Source organism: Alternaria rosae (genome assembly GCF_020736505.1).
Source record: "Alternaria rosae strain MPI-PUGE-AT-0040 chromosome Unknown BKA58scaffold_8, whole genome shotgun sequence".
NCBI lineage: Eukaryota > Fungi > Ascomycota > Dothideomycetes > Pleosporales > Pleosporaceae > Alternaria > Alternaria rosae.
The window spans coordinates 1372635-1396504 of record NW_025763577.1 but is presented as its reverse complement, the minus strand read 5'-3'; the positions used below and the strand labels follow the sequence as shown (position 1 = coordinate 1396504).

Sequence of the window (23870 nt, the reverse complement as noted above, 5' to 3'; positions counted from 1 at the left end):
GCGCCGCCGTGGCCAGCAAAGATTCCCACTGCAACCCTGCACAGGCTTGCAGACTACATTAGGACAACAATAGGCAAATGAAGAGACGTAGCGTCAATGTAGACTTCATGGTGTTTGGTAGTTCCCTCGAATGTGGCGGGTGGTGACCGGTCAGAAATCCCGCGATCCATGATACGCGCTAGGCCGGAACACGGGGCCTGTCCTGGGCTGCATCAACTTCTACTGCGCTCGACGCTTAACTTCGACTGCACATTGCTACCGCTGAGGCTTTTCTTCTCTTCATCGTCGTCCGTTTGGATGCCACCCCTCTCTACCTCCGCTTTGCTCATCTAATACCGCCATGTTGCGCAACACCCTGCGCCAGTGCTCCCGCTCGCTCCAGTGCGCCCCAGCGAGAGCATCCTTCTCGAGCCTCGCACAGCCATCACGAACCGCTCTTTCGACATGTCGCCGCCCGCTCGCTGTGACGCAGCGTCGCCAGTATGCCGTGTCGTCGGAAGACACCAACAAGGGCGTTGTGCGTGCCTCCCCAGCCCGACGCTCAAACTCTTCGACCCATAGCTAACAATGACGGCATAGGACCCCAACGACTCGTTCCTCCAGGGCAACACGGCCAACTACATCGATGCCATGTACATGCAGTGGAAGCAGGACCCCGCTAGCGTTCACTACTCATGGCAGGTCTACTTCCACAACATGGAGTCCGGCGACATGCCCGTGTCGCAAGCCTTCCAACCGCCGCCAAACATCATGAGCTCGCCCCAGGGCGGCGCCGCTCACAAGCCTGGAATGGGCATGGCCTCCGCCGAAGGTACCGACGTCATGAACCATCTCAAGGTGCAACTGCTCGTGCGAGCCTACCAGGCCCGCGGTCACCACAAGGCCAAGATCGACCCGCTGGGCATCCGCTCCGAAGCTGAACAGTTCGGATACAGCAAGCCGCGCGAATTGGAACTGTCACACTACAACTTCACCGAAAAGGACTTGGAACAAGAGATCGAATTGGGCCCCGGTATCCTGCCGCGATTCAAGACCGAGTCCCGCAAGAAGATGAAGCTGAAGGAAATCATTGACGCCTGCGAGCGCCTCTACTGCGGCTCTTACGGAGTTGAATACATCCACATTCCCGACAGGGAGCAGTGCGACTGGCTCCGTGAGCGCATCGAGGTTCCCACACCCTTCAAATACTCCGTCGACGAGAAGCGCCGCATTCTGGACCGCCTGATCTGGGGTACCAACTTCGAAGCTTTCCTGGCCACCAAATACCCCAACGACAAGCGATTCGGTCTTGAGGGTGGTGAGAGTTTGATTCCCGGAATGAAGGCCCTCATCGACCGAAGTGTCGACTTTGGTGTCAAGGACATCGTCATCGGTATGCCTCATCGTGGACGTCTCAACGTGCTCTCCAACGTCGTCCGAAAGCCCAACGAGTCCATCTTCAGCGAGTTTGCCGGTACTGCCGAAGCCAACGAAGAGGGATCTGGTGACGTCAAATACCACTTGGGTATGAACTTCGAGCGCCCCACTCCATCTGGAAAGCGCGTACAGCTGTCTCTTGTCGCCAACCCATCCCATCTCGAGGCCGAAGACCCCGTCGTACTGGGAAAGACCCGCGCCATTCTGCACTACAACAACGACGAGAAGGAAGGTTCCAGCGCCATGGGTCTGCTCTTGCACGGTGACGCCGCTTTCGCCGGACAAGGTATAGTATACGAGACTATGGGCTTCCATCAGCTCCCCAGCTACCACACTGGCGGTACTATTCACATCATTGTGAACAACCAGATTGGTTTCACCACGGATCCTAGGTTCTCCCGTTCGACTCCTTACTGCTCTGATATCGCCAAGGCAATTGATGCGCCTGTTTTCCACGTCAACGGCGACGATGTCGAGGCCCTCAACTTCGTCTGCCAGCTGGCAGCTGATTTCCGCGCCGAGTTCAAGAAGGATGTGGTTATCGACATGGTTTGCTACAGGAAGCAGGGTCACAACGAGACTGACCAGCCATTCTTCACCCAACCTCTCATGTACAAGAAGATCTCAGAACAACCCCAAACACTGGACATCTACACCAAGAAGCTGCTCGACGAGAAGACCTTCACCAAGGAGGACATTGACGAGCACAAGGCTTGGGTTTGGGGCATGCTAGACGAGAGCTTCAACCGCAGCAAGGACTACGTACCAAACTCCAAGGAGTGGCTTACTTCGGCCTGGAACGGCTTCAAGTCACCCAAGGAGCTTGCGGAAGAGGTTCTGCCCCATCTGCCAACCGCCATCGAGGAGACCCAACTGAAGCACATCGCTGAGAAGATCGGTGGCGCACCAGAGGACTTCAACGTACACAAGAACTTGAAGCGTATCTTGGCTGGCCGCACCAAGACTGTCATGGACGGCAAGAACATCGACATGGCTACCGCGGAAGCGCTGGCGTTCGGAAGTCTGTGCATGGAAGGCCACCACGTCCGTGTCTCCGGACAGGATGTCGAGCGTGGAACCTTCTCTCAGCGCCACGCCGTGCTCCACGACCAGGAGACTGAGAAGACCTACACCCCTCTCCAGAACCTTGCCGAAGATCAGGCGACATTCACCATCTCCAACTCTTCCCTCAGCGAATACGGAGTGTAAGTCACCTACCATTTTGTTGTATCGTGCCGTAACTAATCATCCGTAGGCTTGGCTTCGAATACGGATACTCGCTATCATCACCCAACGCCCTCGTCATGTGGGAGGCTCAGTTCGGTGACTTCGCCAACACTGCCCAGGTCATCATCGATCAGTTCATTGCCTCTGGTGAAGTCAAGTGGCTTCAACGTTCCGGTCTCGTCATGAGCTTGCCCCACGGTTACGACGGTCAAGGTCCCGAGCACTCTTCTGGACGTATGGAACGCTACCTGCAACTCTGCAACGAGGATCCCCGTATCTTCCCCTCGCCCGACAAGCTCGACCGTCAGCACCAGGACTGCAACATCCAGATTGCCTACACAACGAAGCCGTCTAACCTCTTCCATCTCCTCCGTCGCCAGATGAACCGCCAATTCCGCAAGCCTCTCATTCTCTTCTTCTCCAAGTCGCTACTCCGTCACCCCCTCGCTCGCTCCAACATTGAGGAGTTCACCGGCGACTCTCACTTCCAATGGATCATCGAGGACCCTGCGCACGCTAGTGGCGAGATTGAGTCGCATGAGGGCATCAACCGCGTCATTCTGTGCACAGGTCAGGTGTACGCTGCGCTCGTAAAGGAGCGTGAGGCCCGCGGTGAGAAGGACGTTGCTATCACACGTATCGAGCAGCTCAACCCCTTCCCCTGGCAACAACTGAAGGACAACCTGGACTCCTACCCCAACGCCCAGAACATCATCTGGTGCCAGGAAGAGCCACTTAACGCCGGTGCCTGGAGCTTTACCCAGCCCAGAATCGAGACTCTGCTCAACCAAACTGAGCACCACAACAGGCGTCACGTGATGTACGCCGGCCGCAACCCTAGTGCGTCTGTGGCCACTGGTCTCAAGGTGTCGCATAAGAACGAGGAGAAGGCCCTACTAGATATGGCTTTCACCGTGAAGCAAGACCACTTGAAGGGCGAGTGAAAGCTGGTTGAGGCGTGGAAAGGGTTGGTTGGTCATTGATTGCATTACTTTATTCCCATGATATGTATGTTTACAGCGTGTAGTCTCGTGTGCTGTCGTGGAAGCTAGATGTACTTCAATGACAGTCTGAACAAAAATTCTTTACTTCATATACTAGTTTGTCGTCTACACGATCCTCTGTAAATTTTTGCGTAGCCTCTGAAACGGGTTGTAGCCGGCAGCGACCTACTTTGGATTTCACTCCGACGCGGGACATGTCGGCGTAGTAGGTAAATTGAGTTCGTCTGCTGTGATTTTGGATTGTATGTTTCCCAAGATGATCGGCTCTTGAGGCATACATTGCATCCTACATTGATTCCTGCTCACTTCCAGCGTACTGACTACCTCCAGGCTATGGCGAGAAACAAACTCCACCACACCTTTAAGTAAGCAAATGCGGGTTTCCCTGATACACAAAACTCGGTTTCCTGCGCGCCTTGAGCTCAGACCTCTCTCCATCATCCCAACTATCATACACATTCGCATGCTGAGGGCCTTCCACCTCACGGATATAGCCCAAAGCACAGTCCTCGAACTGGACCTTGGGTTGTGACGCGTAAAAAGCGTCGTAGCGATGCGACAGTGCTTGCTTGAGCGATGTGACCTTGCTGCCACTGCCGTGCAGAACGTTCCACGGATTTCGGCACGCCTCGCCTTTGCAAGATTTGAGGACCATCATCAGCGCGTCGATGCGGTCTATGATGGCGGTGAAGGGGCGGCCTGCGATATGGTAGGTATTGCGCTTCGCTATGAGGTCCGCGTCTTCGTCGTCGAAGTAGTTTTCGAGCTGACCTGGATCGAAGCGCATGTCGTAGTACTCCTTGTCGCCAGTGCAGAAGACAGAGTAGTAGATGTTGTAATCCTCGCCGATGAGGCGAAGACCCTTGTATGTGTTGTTACGCACAGAATGGAGGTATCCGCCCCAGTTTTGGTCGGGCGGGTGAATCTCTTTCACTGGGTTGTCGTAGTGGCCCCATATGCCCTCGGGGATAGCTCGGCCCCAATATTCGATGTTGATGTGTTCTTGTCGTTCTGTAGATTCGGCAAGAAGAGTGTCTTCTTTGGAGAGGGGCATGACCGAGCCGTCGAAGTCTTCGCGTAAAGTCTGCCCGGCCAACTTCATGATAGTGGGCGCGAGGTCGGTGTGGGAGCTGACAATGTCGGTGGTGTGGCCCTTCATTACACCTGGCCCACGCACAATGAGGGGAATGTGGATGTCAGTCTCGTAGCCACATTCCTTGCCGGCATGGAGGCGATGCTGACTTAGGTGGTACCCGTTGTCCGTGGTGTAGATGATGTATGTGTCTTCGAGAAGGCCCTTGTGCTCGAGAGTCTTCACAAGTTGCTCCACCATTTCGTCTACTGACTGAAGGGCGCGAAGGCGAGAGCGCTGGAACTCATCATTGTAGTCAATTACTGTGTCGTTGAGAAGTGGAAGTCGCTTGACCCATCCTGTGCCACCCTGCTTCTCGGGGTTGAAGTTGGCATCGCGTGGGATCTTGTACTCGGTGAAGAGATGAGCATGTCGCTCTGCGTATTGAGGCAAATCCGCACTATACTCCTCGGCAGGCACGAGCTTCACGTTGCTATGAGGCGCGATGGGTGCAATGGTAAGAAACCAGGGCTCAGGATGTTGCGTTGCCTCTTCGAGGAAGCCATAAGCCTTCTCTGCAGTCACGTCAGGCGAGTACTGTCCCTTGTAGCTTATGGGTGGTCCGCCGTTGCGACTCATGTGCGCGTTGTAGTATTCGTACGTATAGGGATCGAGGATGAAGTCGGAACCGTTGTACCCGCCGGCGAAGGGTGCATTGTAATTGTCAACCGAGTGGTGGTTCCACAGCTTGCCAGAATAGTAGGTGTTGTATCCAGCGTTCTGCATCCACACGGGGAGGTAGTCATCGTTGATACCTTCGCGGACGACCTTTGGGTAGCCACCTAAGACGTGTTAATGAGGCTGGCAGTATACGCGAAGATGTCTGCTAACCGTAGGGTGCAAAGACGTCAGTCACGTTCGTGTTGTGGGCAGCTCTTCCGGTCCAGAGGTTTACGCGGGACGGGCAACATAGCGCGACCGTACAGAAATGATTGGCATACAGTGTACCTTCATGGAGTAGATACTTTTGCAGGAATGGCATGTGCTCCTGTTCTTTGTGAGCTATTGTTACCTGAGACAGCCCGAGATGTACGAACCAACGACTTCATGTGCCAATCTTGATCATCTGTCAAGATAAAGAGGATGTTCGGCTGCTTCGCTGCTGCGCAGTGCAGTGCCGACGAAAGCACTGCACAGTGGAATAGTTTGAGGAACTTCATGGTGACAGGCCGTTGTTGGAGCTGACAACGGGACCGGGTGAATTGTACCCTTATAAGGCATTATGTGGTTGGACGCGCTCTCCCGGCGTTCGAACAGAGCCATGCTCAGGCTCGATGTCACCGCGTCGTTACCGGGCTTGAAGACGAGGCCGGCGCCGTGACGCGTGGGTGCAGAAAGCGGGTGGAGTTCACGGGTCCATATGCATTGTCACGTAGCGCCAACGCTAAACCTCGAGCACGAGCCTTACCCCACACTTAGCACCAGCCGCCGCGGGAAATGTCTCCCTCGTGCTGTCGTCTCCGCATTGCGTGCCCGGCTAAGACGCAGCAAGCCGCAGACGCCAATCCTCTCGCGGCGATTCCCAGTACATTGCCGAAAATGCCGGCGCGGTCCTCTCATAGCTTCTCCACGTGGAAAGTTCGTCAACAACGAGGCACGCAGCCATGGACAGGACAGTGGCAAATATGAGCAGCGAACAATTGCATCGAAAGAGGACATTCGACAGGCTTAATCAAAGAGCTGCGAGAGCGCGGAAGAAGTCGCGTATAGCAGAGCTAGAAGAAGAGGTCGCTGATCTGAAGCGGCGCCTTACGCGCTCGGAAGGCCTCGTCAAACAGCTGCAGAACAATGAAACATGCCTTCGAGAGATCATCAATTCGGCGCGAGTGTCTCTTCAGATGGTCGATCACCACACCGTCTCCCCAATTGATAGAGATGAGTCCTCACCATCGGTTGGAGCAGTCCCAGACCCATCCTTCGCTGAGGCCGGGCTCGACTTGTCTCAAACCTCAACATCTCCCCCCACCCGTATTGGGGCCAATACAACGTTAAACTTCGCATCGCACTCACTATCTACTGGCCGGAGCGATGGCTCAGCGACTATCGATGCTTCAGCTCACGGTGGAACGTCGACTGAGGGTGTGCTTTTGAGAGATGCGGACACTGGGCTGAGCCTAGAGCTCCCTATCAGTGCAGACGAGTCTCTTTTCAATATGTGGGATGGCACTTCGAGTGAGTCTCGCCCTCGTGACACGATCAGATATCAGCTAAATTCCCAGTTCTGGGACCGGACACGAACAATACATACTCGTTGTCACTATTCGGCGCGAATGGAGCACAGGACGGTGTCGGCATCCCAGAGGATTGGCCTTTCGCACCAGCGCTTCCGTTGTTAGACGTGGCAGGCACAGCTTCACAGCCTCCGTCCTGGGAGCAACTGCCGCTTCATGAATCTGCCACCTGTCGGCTCGATTCTGTATTGCTGGAGATCATCGTTACCAGCCGTCAGCATTTGCAATCTTCTGGTCAGCTTCCAGAAAGGTCTTTCCCTAGCGTTCGATCATTGCTCAACCCTGCTACCGGTAGTTCGCAAAATCCGATTTCGAATGCTTTAGGCCAGCACGGTAAAATCAGCATGGCAGTCAAAGGCTCAGCTGAAAGGGTTGCGTGTTTGTATTATTTGAGCCTCTTGCTACGATGGCTCATATCCCCCACGAAGCGCAATTACGAAGCCATGCCGGACTTCCTGAGGCCTGTAGAAGCTCAGCTGACCATAGCTCATCCGATTTGGATTGACACGATTGTTTGGTAAGCTTATAGTCATGCTTGAGTTTCTCTGCTAACGATACAGTTGAAGGCCTGAAGCACGGAAGCGCATACTCCAGTACATGGATTTGTCTGAAGGGCGGGAGTTCTCCAAGCTACGGGAGATCACGGGCAACTCGCTATCAATCCATTGGCCGTATGATCTATCCAGTATCCTCATCGTCGCATCGAACAGTGAGCTGCAGCTCAATCCGGATTTCGAAAGTCACGTCCGGCAGCTGAAGAATTGGACAGTCGGGCCCAACATGGTGGAAACATTCCCATACTTAGACTGCATTCCGACAACGCCTTGATCACGCATGTTTCGAATGACTTGGTCAGCGCTGCAGCTGATGTAAGACTTCATTGTACTATACGGTGTTTGTTGATCGCTAGTAGCAGCTCTCCAGGACTGGCCATTTTGTCCCGGCTACACCTTGTGTCATCTGAGCTATTCGCTCTTGCGCGTAAAGAAGGGGTGTCAAGACATATTGTCTACTCGGCTAGGTTTGCTCTTAGCAAATTCCTCTCCTTCGTGATAAGTGCAATGGAGAATGCGATGACAGAGGCGACTAGCCCAAGCACTACCATAATTTAGCAAGGTCAGACGTCGAGGTTCATTTACTCACCGAAAACTTGCTGTGTGGCGTGTATATATGCCGGCATCAGCAGCTCGCGAAGACCGCCACCCACATGCTGAATGTAGGCGATATCGGATGTAGCCTTGTCGACTATTTCAGATGCATCACTTCTTCCCTCCAGGGCATGATTCAAGCCCATCTGCAAAACGATTTGAAAGGCTGCAGCAGCCCCGCTGACGCCCGTAACACCTCCTACGTTGCCACTCAGGTACAGCCCGGAGCCAGCAATAGCCACCTCGTCCTCCGCCACTGCGGATGTCAATCCAACGAAGACGGCCGAATGAGCCATGCCTGTTGCAAGACCGGCGGGGAATATCAAGAGGGATCCCCAAACAGTGGTGTGCCCTCGCCAGAAGAGCAGCAAGAGAGTGAAAGACAAGGCCGAGCTGGCGCTCGCTAATATCGTAGGAACTCTGTAGCTCCCGGTCCTGTATTACGTTAGCTTGTTGTTCCAGAGATGTGAACGAACGATCATACCGCTTGATCCATGCCCCCGTCAAGAGACCACCGATTGTGTTGCCAATCACAGAGGGTATGAGGTAGGCTCCTACTTCGCCCGTCGATGCATTGTTGGTAACTTGGAAGTAGATTGGGATGATGAACATCAGCTTGCCACTACGTTAGCGTTTCATCTTTCAGCTACGATTGTAGGGTCTTACTGCGGTCTGAGAAAAGTTCTGCAGGAGAAGGATTCCGTAAGACGTGACAACAACGTAGCGGGTGAGTAGCTGGACTGGAAATATTGGCTCCTTCGCCAAGAAGCGCTCGTACAAGACAAATGTCCCAGCGCCGACAACAGCAACACAAGCTGATGTGACAACGACGGGGTGGTTCCAGGCATATTTTTGGCCGCCAGTATCCAGCACGAATAGCGCAGTGAAGATCGTTATGCTCATGCACACTGCTCCGACAAAGTCGATACGTCCTAACTTGTCGCGAGTGGATTCGCAGTGCCCGGGTTTGAGAGACTTCTGGGGAACCTCCAACTTCCACTGGACCAAAGCAATCGAAAGGATGACTGGAGGAACTTGTGCCAAGAAGGCCCTGCGATATCCATCAGCAACTTGTATGCGTAACGGAGGAACGACCATTCATGAGCTTACCAGCGCCAGCCAATCGTGGAAGCAAGAAACCCTCCAATTACGCCGCCACAGCTTCTTCCTACTGTCTGCACCACGTTTACATAACTCCGGTACAGCGCGACTTCATGAAAGGGCAGCAGGTCTGTCAAAAGGATCGACACCATGCACACCATACCAGCGCCTCCAGCACCCTGGATCGTACGAGCAGCAATGATCTGAGTCATTGATCTGCCCAGTCCAGAGCCAAGAGTTCCGATCGCGAAGAGGATGTATGCTACCTGCAAACACGACTTCCGCCCGAAGATATCGCTCAATTTCCCAAAAAGCGGCTGGGATATGCACATGGCTAGCATGTAGCTTGAAAGCAGCCACGAGCCGCTTTCGAGGTCATGGAATTCTGACGAGATCTTGCTGTAGGTGGCTAGTACTAGCGACGTATCCGCTTGGGAGATGAAGACACCTGGTATGATCAATGAGGGATTATGTTGACGGAGAAGGGACTCCTACCGATCAGCAAGATGGAAATAGTCGTCATCAACGATCGTGTCGGCGTTGAGAGGTCCTTTGCGGACTCATCTCCCCGCTCAGGATCTTGCGAAGCACCATTGACTGTCTACAAGTGCTTAGTTGAAAACGACATTCATTGTGAGGTGTTGGAAGCTCACCTCGTATGTTGAGGTCGGTTCAGGAAACAAGGGAGTCGCTTCATTGACTTCTTGAACAGCCGTCTGTGCATCCCACCCTGGTTTAACAGGACTCCGTTGACGATTCACCATTCTGTGCAGAATTGGGAGGTGTAAGATTTCGAGGACAACGTAAGGTTGCGATCAATTTTGGAGTGACTCTGAGCTGTCTTGAACTCAGCATTGACTTGACTGCCCAGATACATCTCCACTTCAACGGCGCACACTCGGATCGATACGAATTCGGCAATGCAGTGTCATGCAAGTCGATTACGCGGAGTTGCGGCACGACCGACACCGTTTGAACAACAGTATCCGTATTCATTTCATCCAATCGAAAGTATACGGTCGCATATCGGCTACCGCAAAATCACTATGACCGCAAACGACATGGTGCCGCTAGCATGACTGTGCATTAGCGCCCGCTTTCACACGCTACCACACTGACATTGCATATCGCCGCATCATGGGCGGCGAGACTCACCACCGAACTACGTGGCGGAGTGAGAAATACCAGTCGCGCGAGGATACCCCGCAATGCTTGTCTGCGTACCCTGATCATAGTCACGTAGCAGAGTCGTGTTCTCGAATCATCAGACTCTACGAATCTCAAGGCTTGGGACGCGTGTGCTGAGCTGAAAACGGTGGCTTCGGAGAACTGTATCCACTCCCACAATTCTCAACAGAGATCACGACATTGGCAGCCATAACGTCGGGAAGGGCGGGACTGTATGATTCGCGTATGAATCAAGTCTTATCCCAAAGCATAAGTATTGCACTCAATGCTGTATCCCCTGTCGGCATATGCGCGGTTCAACAATTGAGACAACGACAGCTATCAGAATGGCCGCAACCGATAAGACAACACCCGATATCTCTACGATTGAGGACATATCGAGCATACCTCTCAAGGATATGAAAGACGAAGACAAGATCCAGACTGACGCCGATGGCTTCGCTGGCGATGTGGAGAATCTGCCCAAGGGCTACTATTTCAGCCCCTTCTTCCTCGGTACTTGCTGCGCAGTGGGTTTTGGTGCTTGGGCTGGCAATGCTGGTGAGTACGCTAGATAGTGAATAACATGAGAGGATGCCTAATGAACACAACGCAGGCTTTGCTTATGCTGCACCTATACTGGGAACCATCAATGCGGACATTGGACCAGATCCCAATATCCAGTGGGTTGCACTGGTGCATCCGGTTGGACTGTCCGTAGGCATGGTGAGTACTGCGAAAAACCTCCACTCTAACTGATTGACCAACCTGACTTTGATCAGACCATCATCGGAAGACTAAGCGATATCTTCGGCCGTCGTTATTTCTTCATCGTGGGCGCTTTCCTCGCCATGATCGGCACAATGATCAGTGCTCTGGCTATTAACGTCAACATGTTGATCGTTGGGTCCATGATCAAGGCACTCGCAGCTGCGACGCAACTATCCTGTTACTATACCATCGGCGAACTCATCCCGTCCAAGTACCGGTACCTCATGATTGGTGCAATCAACGTCTGGAATCTACCTGGTCAGGGTTTTGCTCCCGTCGTCGCGCAGAGCCTTGTTGCAACTCGAGTTGGCTGGCGAGCTGTATACTTCTTACTCACTGCCGTCAACGGAGCGTCTCTGATCTGCTACTGCGTCTTTTACCATCCTCCCAACTTCCACCAGAAGCATGGCCAGAGGGAGAAGAAGATGGATTTCGTTAAGAAGTTCGACTACGTCGGTACGTTGCTTTACGCGACTGGCCTGACTATGTTCTTGCTTGGTCTTTCATGGGGTGGCACCAAGTACAGCTGGACGTCGGCGGAAGTGCTATCGTTCATCATCATCGGCTTCAGCTCTCTTGTTGCTTTTGTATGTTGGGAACTCTTCATGGATCTGAAGGAGCCTTTGGTCCCCATGAGCCTCTTCCGTCATCGCCCGTGGGTCGTATCAGCTTTACTCACAGGTATTGGGGCTGGAGTGTACTACGCCGGCGCAAGTAAATCTACCCCCTTCAGCTCTACTGGGACAGCCGCTAATCGTCCGCAGTCATCTGGCCGCAAATTACACAGAACTTCTACGCCAACGGCGACCTTATGCATGCCGCTTTTCTTTCTTCATTAGCCAATTTGGGCATCTTGATTGGCGGTTTCGTGGGAGGATGCTTAGCGGGACCGATCGGATATCAGAATTGGCAGATTACCGTGGCTATGGCTATAGGTGGCGGGCTTCTTGCGTGTAAGTTTTGCTCTGTTGCGGTACCTACCCTCTGAACACAGACTAACGGCGGCAACAGCTGTGTCAACAGCAAACCCAAGCAACCAAGCCCAATCGTCTGCTCTGATCTTCTTTTCCGCCATGATGATGGGATATGTCGCGGACATCGCTCTCGGAAACGCCATTCTCACTATAACCGATCAACGAGAGATTGGCGCTGCTGGCGGCGCTGCTGCATCGGTACGCACCGCTGTCGCAGGTACATGTCAAGCCGTCTACAACGTCGTCCTGGCAAACAGGCGCTCGACGACTGTGCCTGCTGCAGTTGTACCCGCGGTGTTGGGCGCTGGCTTGCCTAAAGATAGCACGACTTCGATCCTTTCAGCCTTGTCGTTGGGGACGCCTGCGGCATGGTCCGCGGTTCAGGGACTAACCCCTGAGATCAGGGCAGTTGCGATATCGGCGTATCATTCAGGCCTGTCACAAGCCTTCAAGACGGTGTATCTGGTGTCTTTAGCTTTCACTGGACTAGGCCTATGTTTGTCGCTGCTTGCGCCAAATACGAGTAAATTGTTGACTGAGAAAGTCGCAGTTTCTCTTCAGACGCGGAAAACCAAAGAGGGCAACCCAGCGTAGCGCAATTAAACCACGAATAGTCTTCAGAAATACGGGAGTATATAGCACGAGCGTGATCGTGATGTCTCTACGTCCGCGGTCCGGAAGAAGTCGGGCAAACGTCAGCGCGCAAAGTCGCGCCCCGCCAACCCCTCGTGCCCCTCCACTTTTCCGTCTCCGCACCTGCATCATAGCCTGCCACCCACGCGCTCCCGCAACAAAGCGCGTCAATTCCCGCAACACTTTGGATGCCGTCCTGAATTCACGGGCCAGAACCATGTCGAGCATCCTTCTCGGGAATTTTTCCACGAAATTCGGGCTTGCTCCGGAGAAACTGTAGCAGTGACACGCGCTGACCGCCGCCCGGCTGAAGCATCGTGAGCTGCCAGTGACGTCCGGCCAGTTGCCGAGGGCTATAGCTTCCCAGCGGCCTGCCAAACAAATGCCACAGAAGTGTGGTCCGTCTGCCCGACTCTACCCACCCTGACTTCATAACGATAGCCAGCTCCGCTTTTTGCTCTCCTCGTAGCTTGAATAGCTTTTTTCACCATCCCTCGATCCAAACTTCCCCATTCCCCATACTGCTTTCCCATCTTCCCTTCCACCGCTGATACCAACTTGTCTTGTCGCTTTGTTCGTCTTGTTACGGTTACACCTTGTAAATTGAGCTCTACCAAAAGTTTACACCATGGCTTCCAACGGTAACGAAGGAGGGCCAGTTGCGCAGGAGAAGATCAACACCGATATCATCACCCTGACGCGATTCCTCACTGAAGAACAGACCAAGTACTCGGAAGCAACAGGAGACTTCACGTAAGTGTCAGATTGAAGGCATTCGGAGCAGGGCACTAATCATCCCTACCAGACTACTATGCCACGCACTGCAATTCGCCTTCAAGAGCATTGCCTACTACATCCGGAGAGCGACCCTGATCAACGTATGCAACCCATTAAAGATTAAACGCATCCACAACTAACACCCACAGCTCACCGGTCTCCAAGGCACATCCAACACAACGGGCGACGACCAAAAGAAACTCGACGTAATCGGCGATGAGCTCTTCATCAGCGCCATGCGCTCCTCCGGCCGCGTACGCCTCCTAATCTCGGAAGAGCAAGAAGAAGCCATTGTCTTCAACGAGCACCCCAACGCCCGCTACGCCGTAGCCTGCGACCCAATCGACGGATCCTCCAACCTCGACGCCGGAGTCGCCGTCGGCACCATCTTCGCCGTCTACAAACTGCCCGAGGGCGCCAAAGGCACAAAAGAAGAAATGTTGCTCCCGGGCACCGAGATGGTCGCATCAGGCTTCACCATGTACGGCGCGTCCGCCCAACTGGTGCTTACAATGAAGGGCGGAAACGTCAACGGCTTCACGCTCGACAACGCGTTTGGCGAGTTCATCCTCACACATCCTGATATGCGCGTCCCCAAGACGAGGAGCATTTACTCCGTCAACGAGGGTAATAGCATGTACTGGGAAGAGCCTGTTAAGCAGTGGTGCGAGAGCCTTAAGAACCCGGCGGAGGGACAGAAGCCGTACAGCGCGAGGTACATTGGTTCCATGGTTGCGGATGCGTATCGCACGCTGCTTTACGGTGGTATCTTTGCGTACCCGGCGGATAAGAAGACGCCAAAGGGCAAGTTGAGGATTCTTTATGAGTGTGCGCCTATGGCTATGGTTTTTGAGAATGGTATGTCATACTTCGATCAGACTGTGATTCACTCGTGCTAACAACAGTGTAGCTGGCGGTCTGGCGGTAAACAGCAAGATGGACCGTATGCTCGAAGTCGTCCCCGAACACATCCACGACCGATCGGGTATCTTCCTTGGCTCCGAAGGCGAGGTCCAAAAGGTTATCGATGCGCACAAGAACTACAAGAAATAGGCGTCTGTGGATAGCTTGGAACGTGGGATGGCGTATAATTGGGCTATCACGGGCATATGAACAGATACCTTGCTGGCTGAGACTTCAGTTCTTCGACATCGACGTAGTGTTATTGAATGACGATACCAATCTCGTTCTCGTTGAGTCGTGTATGTGATGATGATAGTGCATGTCCTTACGATCCTGATCTCAAGGACACCAACACTCAAACAAACGCAGTGGGAAACCATTACGTCAGAACGCAGTCGTGAATGTTGTAAGATCTATTAGCAGTATCGACTACATGCCTAAGATCTTATCTGCTCATCTCTCCCCCGGCAAAGCTATCCAGTACGGACCAGATACTCCGAACCCGTAATCCTATCCACATCTACCATGAATTATCGAGACGCCGAAAACCCGAACATTGAGAGCCAGCTTGGTATAGTAAAGCTGCTCGTGAGGTATCATACTGTTTGCGCAAAGAAAATCCGTCCACACATACCCATATCATGACGTTTCGAAGACGGGGCGCCGTCTATGATAACATGCACAAAGCGGGGAACAAAGAAAAAAACATGAGGGGAAACCCAAACTCTGGAGATGCGAGTTTGGGTATTGTAGGCAGCCGACGTTCCAGTGAAGGAGTCAGTCGCCAGGGAAAGAGGTATCGTAGTAGGCAACTGAGAAGAGGACATCGAATCGTGTAAACTTTTTGGGTGCATGCGTCATGAAAGCCGTCCCGTGTCGTGAATGAAAACCGTTACCCGTGCGCCGTTCGCCGTTCAGAAAGATCATGCGACCATCGTAACTTGTTGCCTTTCGAGAGAATCGCGGACCGAATCCTACTCAGTGGCAACTAGAAAGAGGTTTAAGCATCTTCCTTGGTCTCCTCCTTGGGGGCTTCCTTCTCAGGCTCACCCTCTTTGTTCTTGACGTATTCGTCGTAGACGCTCATGGCTTCCTCGACCTTGGCGCGGAGAGCAGACTCATCGGAGGTGCTAGGATAGTTAGTACTGAAGGTTGTGCGATGAAAAGTGGGAAAACTTACAGGGTGATCAACTCGCTGTTGTCCATCTCGAGGAGCATACCGGTGATCTTGCCAGCGAGCTCGGGCTGCATCTCGGCGATCTTGGGGTAGAGAGCCTCACCGAGCATCTGCTTCTGCTGACCGGGAGGAGCGCCGCTCAGAGCACCCATGTCAACGCCAGCACCGGCGGGACCGCCACGGCCGCCCTGAGGGTAACCGGGCATGGGGGACTGACCGGATCGGCCGCCCTGGGGCATACCGCCGCGACCACCCTGAGGGAAAGCGCCCTGACCACCGCGCATGCCGGGAACACCAGCCATCGGGACTTGGGGCATACCAGGCATAGGAGCCATGGGGCCGCCACGACCGCCGCGTCCGCCCATGGCCTGCTGAGCTGCCTGGGCAAGCTGCATGTACTGCTGGTTCATGTAGGCAGGAGGGAAGGCACCGGGAGCCATGCCGGGGGGCATGTACATGGGAGGCATCTGCTGGCTGTTGGGTCCACCACGACCGCCTTGCTGACCGGGCATGCCGCCGGGGAAACCAGCGCCGCGACCACCTTGCTGGCCGGGCATACCAGCGGGGAAGGGCATCTGGCCACGGCCACCTGCGGGGAACATCATAGGCTGCTGACCAGGGGCGATGAACATCTGGGGGATACCGCCGAACTGCTGCTGCTGTTGTTGCTGCATGCGGAGCTGGTTGCGGGCCTGAATGGTGGCCTCGAGCTGGTTCTTGCGGACATCCTTGCGCTGGGCAAGGGCGACGTAGAGAGGCTTGCCCTCAATCATCTTCTGGTTCATCTCGGTGACGGCCTTGGTGGCCTCGTCGGGGTTGCTGAAGCAGACGAAACCGAAGCCCTTGCTCTTACCAAGGATCTTCTTCTCACCCTTGATGGTGACCTTCTCGCCGCTGGTGTTCTCGTCCTTTTTCTCGTCAGAAGAGTCAGCCTTGGACTCATCCTTGGACTCCTCAGTCTTCTCAGCCTCCTTAGGCTCCTCTTTGGCCTCGTCCTTCTTCTCGTCGGACGGGGTCTCGGCGCGCTCAGCGGGCATAGCATCACGCATGACCTTGGCGGAGGTGATGGTACCGAAAGGAGTGAACATGTCGCGCAGCTTCTCGTCGTCGACATCGTCGTTGAGGTTCTTGATGTAGAGGTTGACACCCTGGTACTTGGACTGCTTCTCAAGACGAGCGGCCTCGTACTGCTTGCGGAGCTCCTCCTCACGCTCGTGCTTCTTCTGGGCACGGCCGACGTAGAGCTTCTGTCCACGGAAGTCAACGTCGTTGAGCTTCTCGACCGCGTCAGAGGCGGCCTCGTGCTTGATGTAGTTGACGAAGCCGAACCCGCGGCTCTTGCCCTGGTCATCGCGCGCGATGGAGGCAGAGGTGATGTCACCGTGCTTCTCGAAGAGCTCACGGAAGTCCTCGTCAGAGACATCGAGGTCGATGTTCTTGACGTAGATGTTGGTGAAGTTGGCCTTCATCTCCTCGAACTTGCTCATGCGCTCCTTCTTGGGGATGTGGTGGCCGACGAAGACCTTCTTCTCGTTGAGCAACATGCCGTTGACGTGCTTGATAGCGTTGTTGGCAGCCTCGGCGGTCTCGTAGTGGACGAATCCGTAGCCCTTGGAGTTGCCGAGCTCGTCCTGAGCGACCTTGCAGCTGAGGATGTTACCGAAGGCGGCAAAGGTATCGTGGAGAGCCTTGTTGTCGATGGCGTGGTCAAGGTTCTTGATGAAGACGTTGCCCTGGCCAGTCTTGCGCAGAGCAGGGTCACGCTGGGACCACATGATGCGGCAAGGCTTGCCCTTGATCACGGTGTAGTTCAGCTCTTCGAGGGCCTTCTCGCCATCCTCTGAGCTGTTGTAGTTAACATAGGCGTAACCGAGCGAGCGACGGGTAACGGCGTCACGGCAGACACGGATAGACGCGACCTGGCCAATCGACGAGAACAGCTCGAAGAGCATGGCCTCGGTGACGGAGGGGTCAAGCTCGCCAACATAGAGCGAGGCGGAGTTCTGGTTGTTCGCGGGGGCAGCGGTGGTGGGGGTGGGGGCTTCGCCCTGGGCAGCAGCGACGTTGGTGTTGATCTGAGCGCCGTTGGCGTCAGCACCGTCCTGGACGGGCGAGGTAGAGTTGGCGACGCCAGACATGATGTATATCTGCGGGGTCGCATGTTAGCGGAGGGGTCTCAATATTGCGGGCACAAGCAGCACTGACATGTGCCAGTGCGCTCGCTTCGCAAAAAGTTTCAGCACTCACCTAAGTTGCAACAGAAGATGTGCGGGGTAACAGAGTCGGCGTATGGGACCAGAAGCGCGGGCTATGCGGGCGCGCTGGTTGCTTCTTCGTGCGAAAAAGGTGAGATCAAGTAAGACGTCTGTCGGGTGCAAGCGACAGTGGGAGACGAAGAGTTGGCGGTGGTCGTCGGACGGGCTTTTCTTGTTGTTTTCTGTATTTTTTTGTTTCTTTTTCTGTTATGAACGGTCCACTGGGAACCGAGGGCTTGGAGAGCTGTGGGTGTAGTTGGGGGTGGTTAAGCGTTTGGGGTGGAGGGACACGACGAGGTTGCCAGTCTTTATGCGCAGGTGTGTGATTTTTTGGGTGGTCCGGGCGCTGCGCTAGCTTCTTACAGACGGCGCAGCCAGGGCGGTGAATGAAGGAACACTGGGTAGGCAGACAATGGCGACGGGTGAGCAAATAGGAACGCAGTCGGCTGACAACGCCACGGGCTGTGGCTTCACTACAGTGTTCTTGTTTGTGAAAGAGCAGGCAAGCGTAACAGCCGCCGCGATACTGGACCCTGACCTTGTGCGTATCACATGTCAGATACGCGAGTAGGCGGATGAGGAGGGGTGGAACAGAAGAGATTGTGCAGTTGCAATCATGCGTCACTGTAAGCACTGTGCAGGACTATACCATTTTGATGTAATACTCGAACAGCAGAACAGAGCAAGTTATCAAGTGCACGTCGAAGCTAGGTTTGGCCCCGCCGCTGACCAGCTATCCTGGGGCAAGGTGCATCTCCGTAAGACGACGCACGACATACATGCACAAGCACTGCAAGCTAAACAACCGTCTTCAGAGGTAAGCGCAATCACGCCTCCAAGGCGTATCCATGCCAGATTCGATAACCTACGAGATGGTATATTGAGTAGATATTCAAACGGGTATCGATACGGTGCGAAAATGCTAAAAGTGCCAACCACGTCATCGTCATCAACAAATACTCCTACTATTCTTTCAGAGTATCATCCCACCCACCTTGCTCGGTCAGGTGATCTTCTACACGTGCTTTGCAGTCTTCGAGACCCTGCCCAAGTGCCTCGTTCCACTGGCTTTCGACGAGACCAACCTTTTCTTTGAGGTCGTCCGTCAGTCGCCGCTCCTCGTCTGCTCTAATGGCCTTCATCTCTTGGTTTACGCCCGTCAGATCCTCGCCCTCCAAGAGCCGTTGTGTCTCGAGAAGTCGGGAGCCTGCGGTCATGACTCCAGTCTTGACCTCGTGCAGTAGGCAGAGCAGGTTGATCTGCGACTCAATAAATTGATACGCCGAACGACCAGCATGAGCCAACAGAGTATACAGATACTGCAGAGGGTAGTCGTGGTATGCTGGTGTTTCCGCATACTCTTGCGGCGGGACCAGAACTCCGAAACCATGCAGATTGCGGGGAACTTGCTGTACGATTTCCAGTAGTCCAGGCGCAATGTCCCAGAAAGCTGACAGCTGCGCTTCGACGCCTCGAGTTACATTTTGCTCGATGACGTTCATTAGGTCTTCGTAGCGCGTCAGTGTCTCCTTCTCGAAGGTGACTTTGCGATCCTGGCCATCGCGCTGAAAGAAGGTCGTGGCTTCCTTCACCTTCTGTTCGTTCTTAGTCTGGACGTACGGCAAGACGATAATGTCCCTGTAAAGATCGTTGCGCTCGTCTTCCAGGTCAAACATCTCTTTGTGCAGCTGCTCTCGGGCCTCAAAGAGCCATTTATGCAGGGTAAGCATCTCCAACAGTTCTGGTTTCTCGTCGCCCTCTTCCTGCATCTGGTTCGGATTGGGCTCCTGCGCCTCGCTGCTCAAACGCCCTTTGAGGTGCTCCATAGATGCCGTGGCCTTGGTGATGCGCTCGCAGAACATGGCGTGCAGTGGGTTGGCAACTTCAGCCTGAAAGCTGTCGAACACCCATTGGACTACGTCCTGAGCTCTTTGATGCTCTCTTGCTTCGAAATCTGCCTCTGCTTTCGCCGCCTCCGCAAAAGACATGACTCCATTCCGAACATTGTCCTGGATATTGTATCGGAGTTGGGCTCTTCTGTCGGACAGCGACGCATTTTCTTGCTCTTTCCGCGCTTCAATCTTCGTCTTGAACTTCGCCTTCGTACTCTTTACGTCGTCGAGTTCAGATAGAGTTCGGAGGCTACTCCGAATGGTTGCCAAATCGGGATGGCTATTATTGACTGCAGGGTGATGACGTGGGTACGAGGGCGGGAGGGTGACGAGTCGCGATACATCCAGCTTATGTGGATCGGGCGTCGCCGTAGCAGATCTGGGGTAGTAACCGTACGGCTGCTGCTGCGATGGCTGCAGACTGTCTTCATGTAGCCCGACCTTCTCAGGTGGATATTCGTTGGCTCCATACGCTGGTCGACTGCTGGATTCACCTCGTTGCCTTGGAGTGGATAGGTCTTCACCCGCCCACTGTTGGTTCTCGAGAGCCTCCTTCGGTAATAAGCTCATGTACTTAGATTCCCGTTTACTCCGCTCCACCCTTCTACCACCACCAACCCCAGATGAGCCGCCGTCGCTCTCCCACCAGCGACTTGCTGAGCGTCCCCGCGAATCTTGCTCATCAGGAATGGTACTCATAGCCATACTTGGAATGGGCGAGAGCGAGGGGTGGTAGTTGTTTGCCCATGAAGCATCGCGAGCCTTCTGGCTAGATGCGCTTGAAGGAGAGGCCGGTTCGGTATGCGGAGTGAAGTTGCCAATGGAGGATGCCGGGCTAGCAGCTGTCGTTGGCATCGAGGAGAAACGTGTGTCCGGGGATTCACCAGCCACAGAACCTTGGGATCTCCTGCTGCTATGGCCTACGGGCGTGGCCTGGGTATTTGGAGTAGCTGATCTACGCCCAGAATTGCCGTACGAGCGCCACAAATCTCTTGTAAGATCCATAATGTCCCCAGCCATTGCGTCGAAAGCTCCGGAGTACCGATCACGGCGGAGTCGCGACTCGGTGACAATGAACTCGGCAAACAACTCCAGCCTGTCTTGGTCCGTTTCCGCAGCCATTTCTTTTTCAATGAACTGTCGATGTCGCTCCATGGAGGCATTCGCAAAAGCGTGGGCGTTTGCGGGCTTCGGTGTGCTCAGCGTTGAGTTTTGTATGCCCATCTTCGATGCGTTGGGTGTTTGCGTAGCCGATTCGTTTGCAGCTTCTGAGTGTCGCGTCAGGCCTGCTCCTCCTTCATCACCATAGATACGTAGTGGTGGAGTGGGTAGCGCTTTCGAGGGGATAGAGACGGGTGCTTTTTGTGCTGAACGACTGAGATGTTCCATACCTGGCGAGAAAGGTGGCGTTGCGACGGACAAAGATGCAGCCTTTCCGTTCACGTCCATCCTAGGTGTGGAATGTGACGACCCAGGGTCTTCAAAGAGATGCCCGCTTCTGGGCGATCGTAGGGCGCCACCGCTTCTCGGCGTACCTTTGGTGATGGCGCCTCGACGCGTCAAGCCTCCTTCAGGTGTTCCCAAATCGAGGTTGGCAGGCTTTGCCGACTCTGCTTCCAAATCTTGCGCCCAAGGATTGTTGCTCGGCTCGATCCGTAGCTCTCGAGCAGCACGACTCTCGCTCCTTCGCTCACGGATGCCTCTGGTACTCGTCTCCCGTTTGTTCGTGCGGTAGAGAGTGCTGCTAGAACCTGAAGTAGTTGTCGTTGGCCCCGACGATATCGAAACGCTCCCGCTCTCTGACGTTGGCGCAGGATCTGATAGATGAACAGCGCGAGGACTTGTATCGATGTGTAGGCCATGTGCTGCGGGTGACCTTGATCGTACATTCGCCGGTTCGTCCTGCCAGCCCTGGGGTGTAGGTGGTATCGGTGTCAGCGTTGTTTGCCCCGGCCTCCTCGTTGGAGGTGCGGAGGGTAACGTAGGCGCTCGATTTGCTGGCGGTTCTGTCCCGGGGCCCATACTTTGCGATCTTGAGCTGCTGGGCGGCGGGCCCGGCGGAGGCGGAGGTAATGGCGCATTTCGACTCCAGCTCCCTCCTGGTGGGACTATGGGCGACTCGTCAATAGGCGTCCGGGTCTCGTAGCCTGGCACGCCAGCAGATGCAGCTCTGCGAGAGGTTGGTGCCCGGATAGGCGACTGTGTGTCGGGGCTGTACCGCCGTTCTAATGTATTTGCAATGTAACTGTGACAAGGTCAGTATCGAATCGTACAACAGTGTGCACTGACATACTTGGAAGTTGCCCTCTGTGCGACCAACCCAGGAGAAGCTGGTGCTCGCTGGATCGCATCTGACGTGCTGATATGGAGTGAGTCGATGTTGCTCGGAGCAGGGCTATGGTCATTGTTTCGATTCCTAAACGACGATAGACTAAACTTGGAAGCCAGTTTGTCGCGCGATGCCGACCGGCCAGGTCCGTTCCTGGGTGGCGGAGGTGGGAATTGCGGATTCGATGTTATACTCGTCGCGCTAGAAGGTATGACCATAGATCCTGGTCGGCTGTGATACCCAGAGATGGGTCGTGCCGACGACGGGGTGCTATTCGGCGGTGGGGGAGGTGGAGGATGAGGAAACGCGCCGGCAGACATCTGAGGCGACGAGGTATTGCTATGGCTGCTAAGAGACTGCGATACATTCGGATTCTGGCCGGGAGAGTATGGGGGCGGTGGGGAGGGCATCGACGCTGTTGCCATTAGCATCACATCTCATCATGCGTGGGAGATTTCCACGGAGAGCTTGCGCAATTGATACAAGGCTTCGGCACACAGGGATTCATGCTTTGCGGAGGACGAAAAGAAATCTATCCAATCTACTACGTATGATATGAAAGAATGACAAATGAGGAAGGAAGTAATATATACCTTCCATGCCCGTCACGTCCTGGAGCCTCGTAGGGACCGACGTCTGGCTGTGCTGGACATGCTGCCCGCTGACATTCCCACCCCGCGTCCATTGCTGGGGATTGTATGGCACGGCTGGACCCGAGCCCCTCATAGCCATGGGAGAAGCAGCCGCGCTGGGAGAAGGCGCATACGTCGAGGGCGTCGGGGAAGGCGTGAAGGGCAGGCTCAGAGATGAGGAAGTCCCCGGCGTGGACGACGAGCCATGCAGGTACGAGTGGGGGGAGTGATGGGGCGGGGCGAGGGTGGTGTTGAGGAGGGGAGGTTGCACAGCGAAGCGCCGGGGAGATATCTGCGGAGCCTGGAGGTGGGCGGGATGCGGTGAGGGCGGTGGTGGAGGCAGTCGGGGAGACGGCGGCGCAGGACTGTAGGCGTGCTCCATGGCTGCCACTATCAACCTTCGATGTCTCTAAATCAATTAGGGCTGGCTCAATGTGCCGCGCCGAAGCCTTCAGCGGCTCCTCAGTGGTACGAGCGAATCCAGCGGCGGAGACTTGATGGGGCGGCGTTGGGAGCTGCACCACTCTCGACGTTGTCACCTTGCACGCGAACGCAGAGGCCGAGGCGCGCAAGGGTGCTGGGTCATGCTGTGTGTCGGTCAACGATGAGGATGGAAGGGAAGGCGGCCAATTCGACGCCGGGCAACGAGATGTCGATCATGTCGGGCACGCGGCTTGCACGTCTAGACTCGATGCAGCTTCGACGACGGAGGTTTGGCCCTGTAGCGAGGCTTGACTCTTGCTTGTCCAGCGAATGGGCGCCGCCTCATGCATACGCCCACATGCACCATATGCACCATCCCTGCCCGCGACCAGACGTCGGCGGCTAAGTAAAGAACAGGCACCACACGGTCGCCATCCTCAGGCCATATCTGCACCCATCTAGCAGCTCTCCGAACAAGCACTATCAATCCCAGATGTGCTGCAAACCGCCGATGTATTCCGGGCGAATTTTGGACAGCCTCGTGACCTGTCGATCGTCCTGTCCAACATGCGACCGCCGTTGTGGTGTTCGTCTTGGTATCCAAGAAGAAATCCCCACACGGGGCGATATAAATAGTCGCTGTGGGCCCACTCCAGCATGCGCAACGGCCCACCCCAA

The 23870-nt window shown here is 54.8% G+C and overlaps 8 protein-coding genes across 8 annotated transcripts; 4 read left to right on the top strand and 4 right to left on the bottom strand.

Moving 5' to 3' along the window:
* Positions 1-176: 176 nt before the first annotated feature.
* Positions 177-3798, top strand: BKA58DRAFT_228393 (thiamine diphosphate-binding protein). The gene is made up of 3 exons (XM_046166422.1): positions 177-517; positions 580-2621; positions 2672-3798. The coding sequence occupies exons 1-3, from the start codon at positions 341-343 to the stop codon at positions 3585-3587; spliced, it is 3135 nt and encodes a 1044-aa protein (XP_046022787.1). The 5' UTR covers positions 177-340; the 3' UTR covers positions 3588-3798.
* On the bottom strand, positions 3558-6111 carry BKA58DRAFT_228396 (alkaline-phosphatase-like protein). The gene is made up of 3 exons (XM_046166423.1): positions 5817-6111; positions 5611-5767; positions 3558-5561 (listed from the first exon to the last, which is right to left on the bottom strand). The coding sequence occupies exons 1-3, from the start codon at positions 5937-5939 to the stop codon at positions 4009-4011; spliced, it is 1833 nt and encodes a 610-aa protein (XP_046022786.1). The 5' UTR covers positions 5940-6111; the 3' UTR covers positions 3558-4008.
* Positions 6112-6250: 139 nt separating this feature from the next.
* On the top strand, positions 6251-8028 carry BKA58DRAFT_228341 (uncharacterized protein). Its single transcript, XM_046166420.1, has 3 exons — positions 6251-6951; positions 6999-7527; positions 7577-8028. Exons 1-3 carry the CDS (start codon positions 6384-6386, stop codon positions 7836-7838), a joined length of 1359 nt encoding a protein of 452 aa, XP_046022785.1. The 5' UTR covers positions 6251-6383; the 3' UTR covers positions 7839-8028.
* Positions 8020-10023, bottom strand: BKA58DRAFT_442624 (putative major facilitator superfamily transporter; the record flags this gene model as incomplete). The annotated part of the gene is made up of 7 exons (XM_046173918.1): positions 8020-8108; positions 8154-8593; positions 8643-8773; positions 8825-9209; positions 9269-9707; positions 9755-9860; positions 9913-10023. 7 exons carry the CDS (start codon positions 10021-10023, stop codon positions 8020-8022), a joined length of 1701 nt encoding a protein of 566 aa, XP_046022784.1.
* A 750-nt stretch (positions 10024-10773) lies between these two features.
* Positions 10774-12765, top strand: BKA58DRAFT_442623 (fungal trichothecene efflux pump; the record flags this gene model as incomplete). Its single annotated transcript, XM_046173917.1, has 5 exons — positions 10774-10987; positions 11043-11152; positions 11209-11911; positions 11962-12150; positions 12209-12765. 5 exons carry the CDS (start codon positions 10774-10776, stop codon positions 12763-12765), a joined length of 1773 nt encoding a protein of 590 aa, XP_046022783.1.
* Positions 12766-13279: 514 nt separating this feature from the next.
* On the top strand, positions 13280-14857 carry BKA58DRAFT_228211 (fructose-1,6-bisphosphatase). Its single transcript, XM_046166415.1, has 4 exons — positions 13280-13557; positions 13610-13682; positions 13731-14439; positions 14492-14857. Exons 1-4 carry the CDS (start codon positions 13433-13435, stop codon positions 14632-14634), a joined length of 1050 nt encoding a protein of 349 aa, XP_046022782.1. The 5' UTR covers positions 13280-13432; the 3' UTR covers positions 14635-14857.
* Positions 14858-15484: 627 nt separating this feature from the next.
* Positions 15485-17799, bottom strand: BKA58DRAFT_320263 (uncharacterized protein; the record flags this gene model as incomplete). Its single annotated transcript, XM_046167759.1, has 2 exons — positions 15485-15614; positions 15665-17799. The coding sequence occupies 2 exons, from the start codon at positions 17797-17799 to the stop codon at positions 15485-15487; spliced, it is 2265 nt and encodes a 754-aa protein (XP_046022781.1).
* A 732-nt stretch (positions 17800-18531) lies between these two features.
* Positions 18532-23542, bottom strand: BKA58DRAFT_228262 (uncharacterized protein). The gene is made up of 3 exons (XM_046166417.1): positions 22731-23542; positions 22102-22552; positions 18532-22053 (listed from the first exon to the last, which is right to left on the bottom strand). The coding sequence occupies exons 1-3, from the start codon at positions 23149-23151 to the stop codon at positions 18882-18884; spliced, it is 4044 nt and encodes a 1347-aa protein (XP_046022780.1). The 5' UTR covers positions 23152-23542; the 3' UTR covers positions 18532-18881.
* Between the last annotated feature and the right edge of the window lie 328 nt (positions 23543-23870).

Excerpts from the sequence above, each read along its gene's own strand:
- BKA58DRAFT_228396 (XM_046166423.1), bottom strand. The coding sequence starts at position 5,939 with ATGAAGTTCCTCAAACTATTCCACTGTGCAGTGCTTTCGTCGGCACTG. Across the intron at positions 5,768-5,816 it reads ATTGGCACATGAAGTCGTTG|GAGCACATGCCATTCCTGCA; the intron begins GTTCGTACATCT and ends CACAAAGAACAG. Across the intron at positions 5,562-5,610 it reads TGACGTCTTTGCACCCTACG|GTGGCTACCCAAAGGTCGTC; the intron begins GTTAGCAGACAT and ends AACACGTCTTAG.
- BKA58DRAFT_228393 (XM_046166422.1), top strand. The coding sequence starts at position 341 with ATGTTGCGCAACACCCTGCGCCAGTGCTCCCGCTCGCTCCAGTGCGCC. Across the intron at positions 518-579 it reads AAGACACCAACAAGGGCGTT|GACCCCAACGACTCGTTCCT; the intron begins GTGCGTGCCTCC and ends ATGACGGCATAG. Across the intron at positions 2,622-2,671 it reads TCCCTCAGCGAATACGGAGT|GCTTGGCTTCGAATACGGAT; the intron begins GTAAGTCACCTA and ends AATCATCCGTAG.
- BKA58DRAFT_228341 (XM_046166420.1), top strand. The coding sequence starts at position 6,384 with ATGGACAGGACAGTGGCAAATATGAGCAGCGAACAATTGCATCGAAAG. Across the intron at positions 6,952-6,998 it reads TATGTGGGATGGCACTTCGA|TTCTGGGACCGGACACGAAC; the intron begins GTGAGTCTCGCC and ends CTAAATTCCCAG. Across the intron at positions 7,528-7,576 it reads TGGATTGACACGATTGTTTG|GCCTGAAGCACGGAAGCGCA; the intron begins GTAAGCTTATAG and ends ATACAGTTGAAG.
- BKA58DRAFT_228211 (XM_046166415.1), top strand. The coding sequence starts at position 13,433 with ATGGCTTCCAACGGTAACGAAGGAGGGCCAGTTGCGCAGGAGAAGATC. Across the intron at positions 13,558-13,609 it reads GAAGCAACAGGAGACTTCAC|ACTACTATGCCACGCACTGC; the intron begins GTAAGTGTCAGA and ends CATCCCTACCAG. Across the intron at positions 13,683-13,730 it reads GGAGAGCGACCCTGATCAAC|CTCACCGGTCTCCAAGGCAC; the intron begins GTATGCAACCCA and ends TAACACCCACAG.
- BKA58DRAFT_228262 (XM_046166417.1), bottom strand. The coding sequence starts at position 23,151 with ATGGAGCACGCCTACAGTCCTGCGCCGCCGTCTCCCCGACTGCCTCCA. Across the intron at positions 22,553-22,730 it reads GGACGTGACGGGCATGGAAG|CGTCGATGCCCTCCCCACCG; the intron begins GTATATATTACT and ends TAATGGCAACAG. Across the intron at positions 22,054-22,101 it reads GCACAGAGGGCAACTTCCAA|TTACATTGCAAATACATTAG; the intron begins GTATGTCAGTGC and ends ACCTTGTCACAG.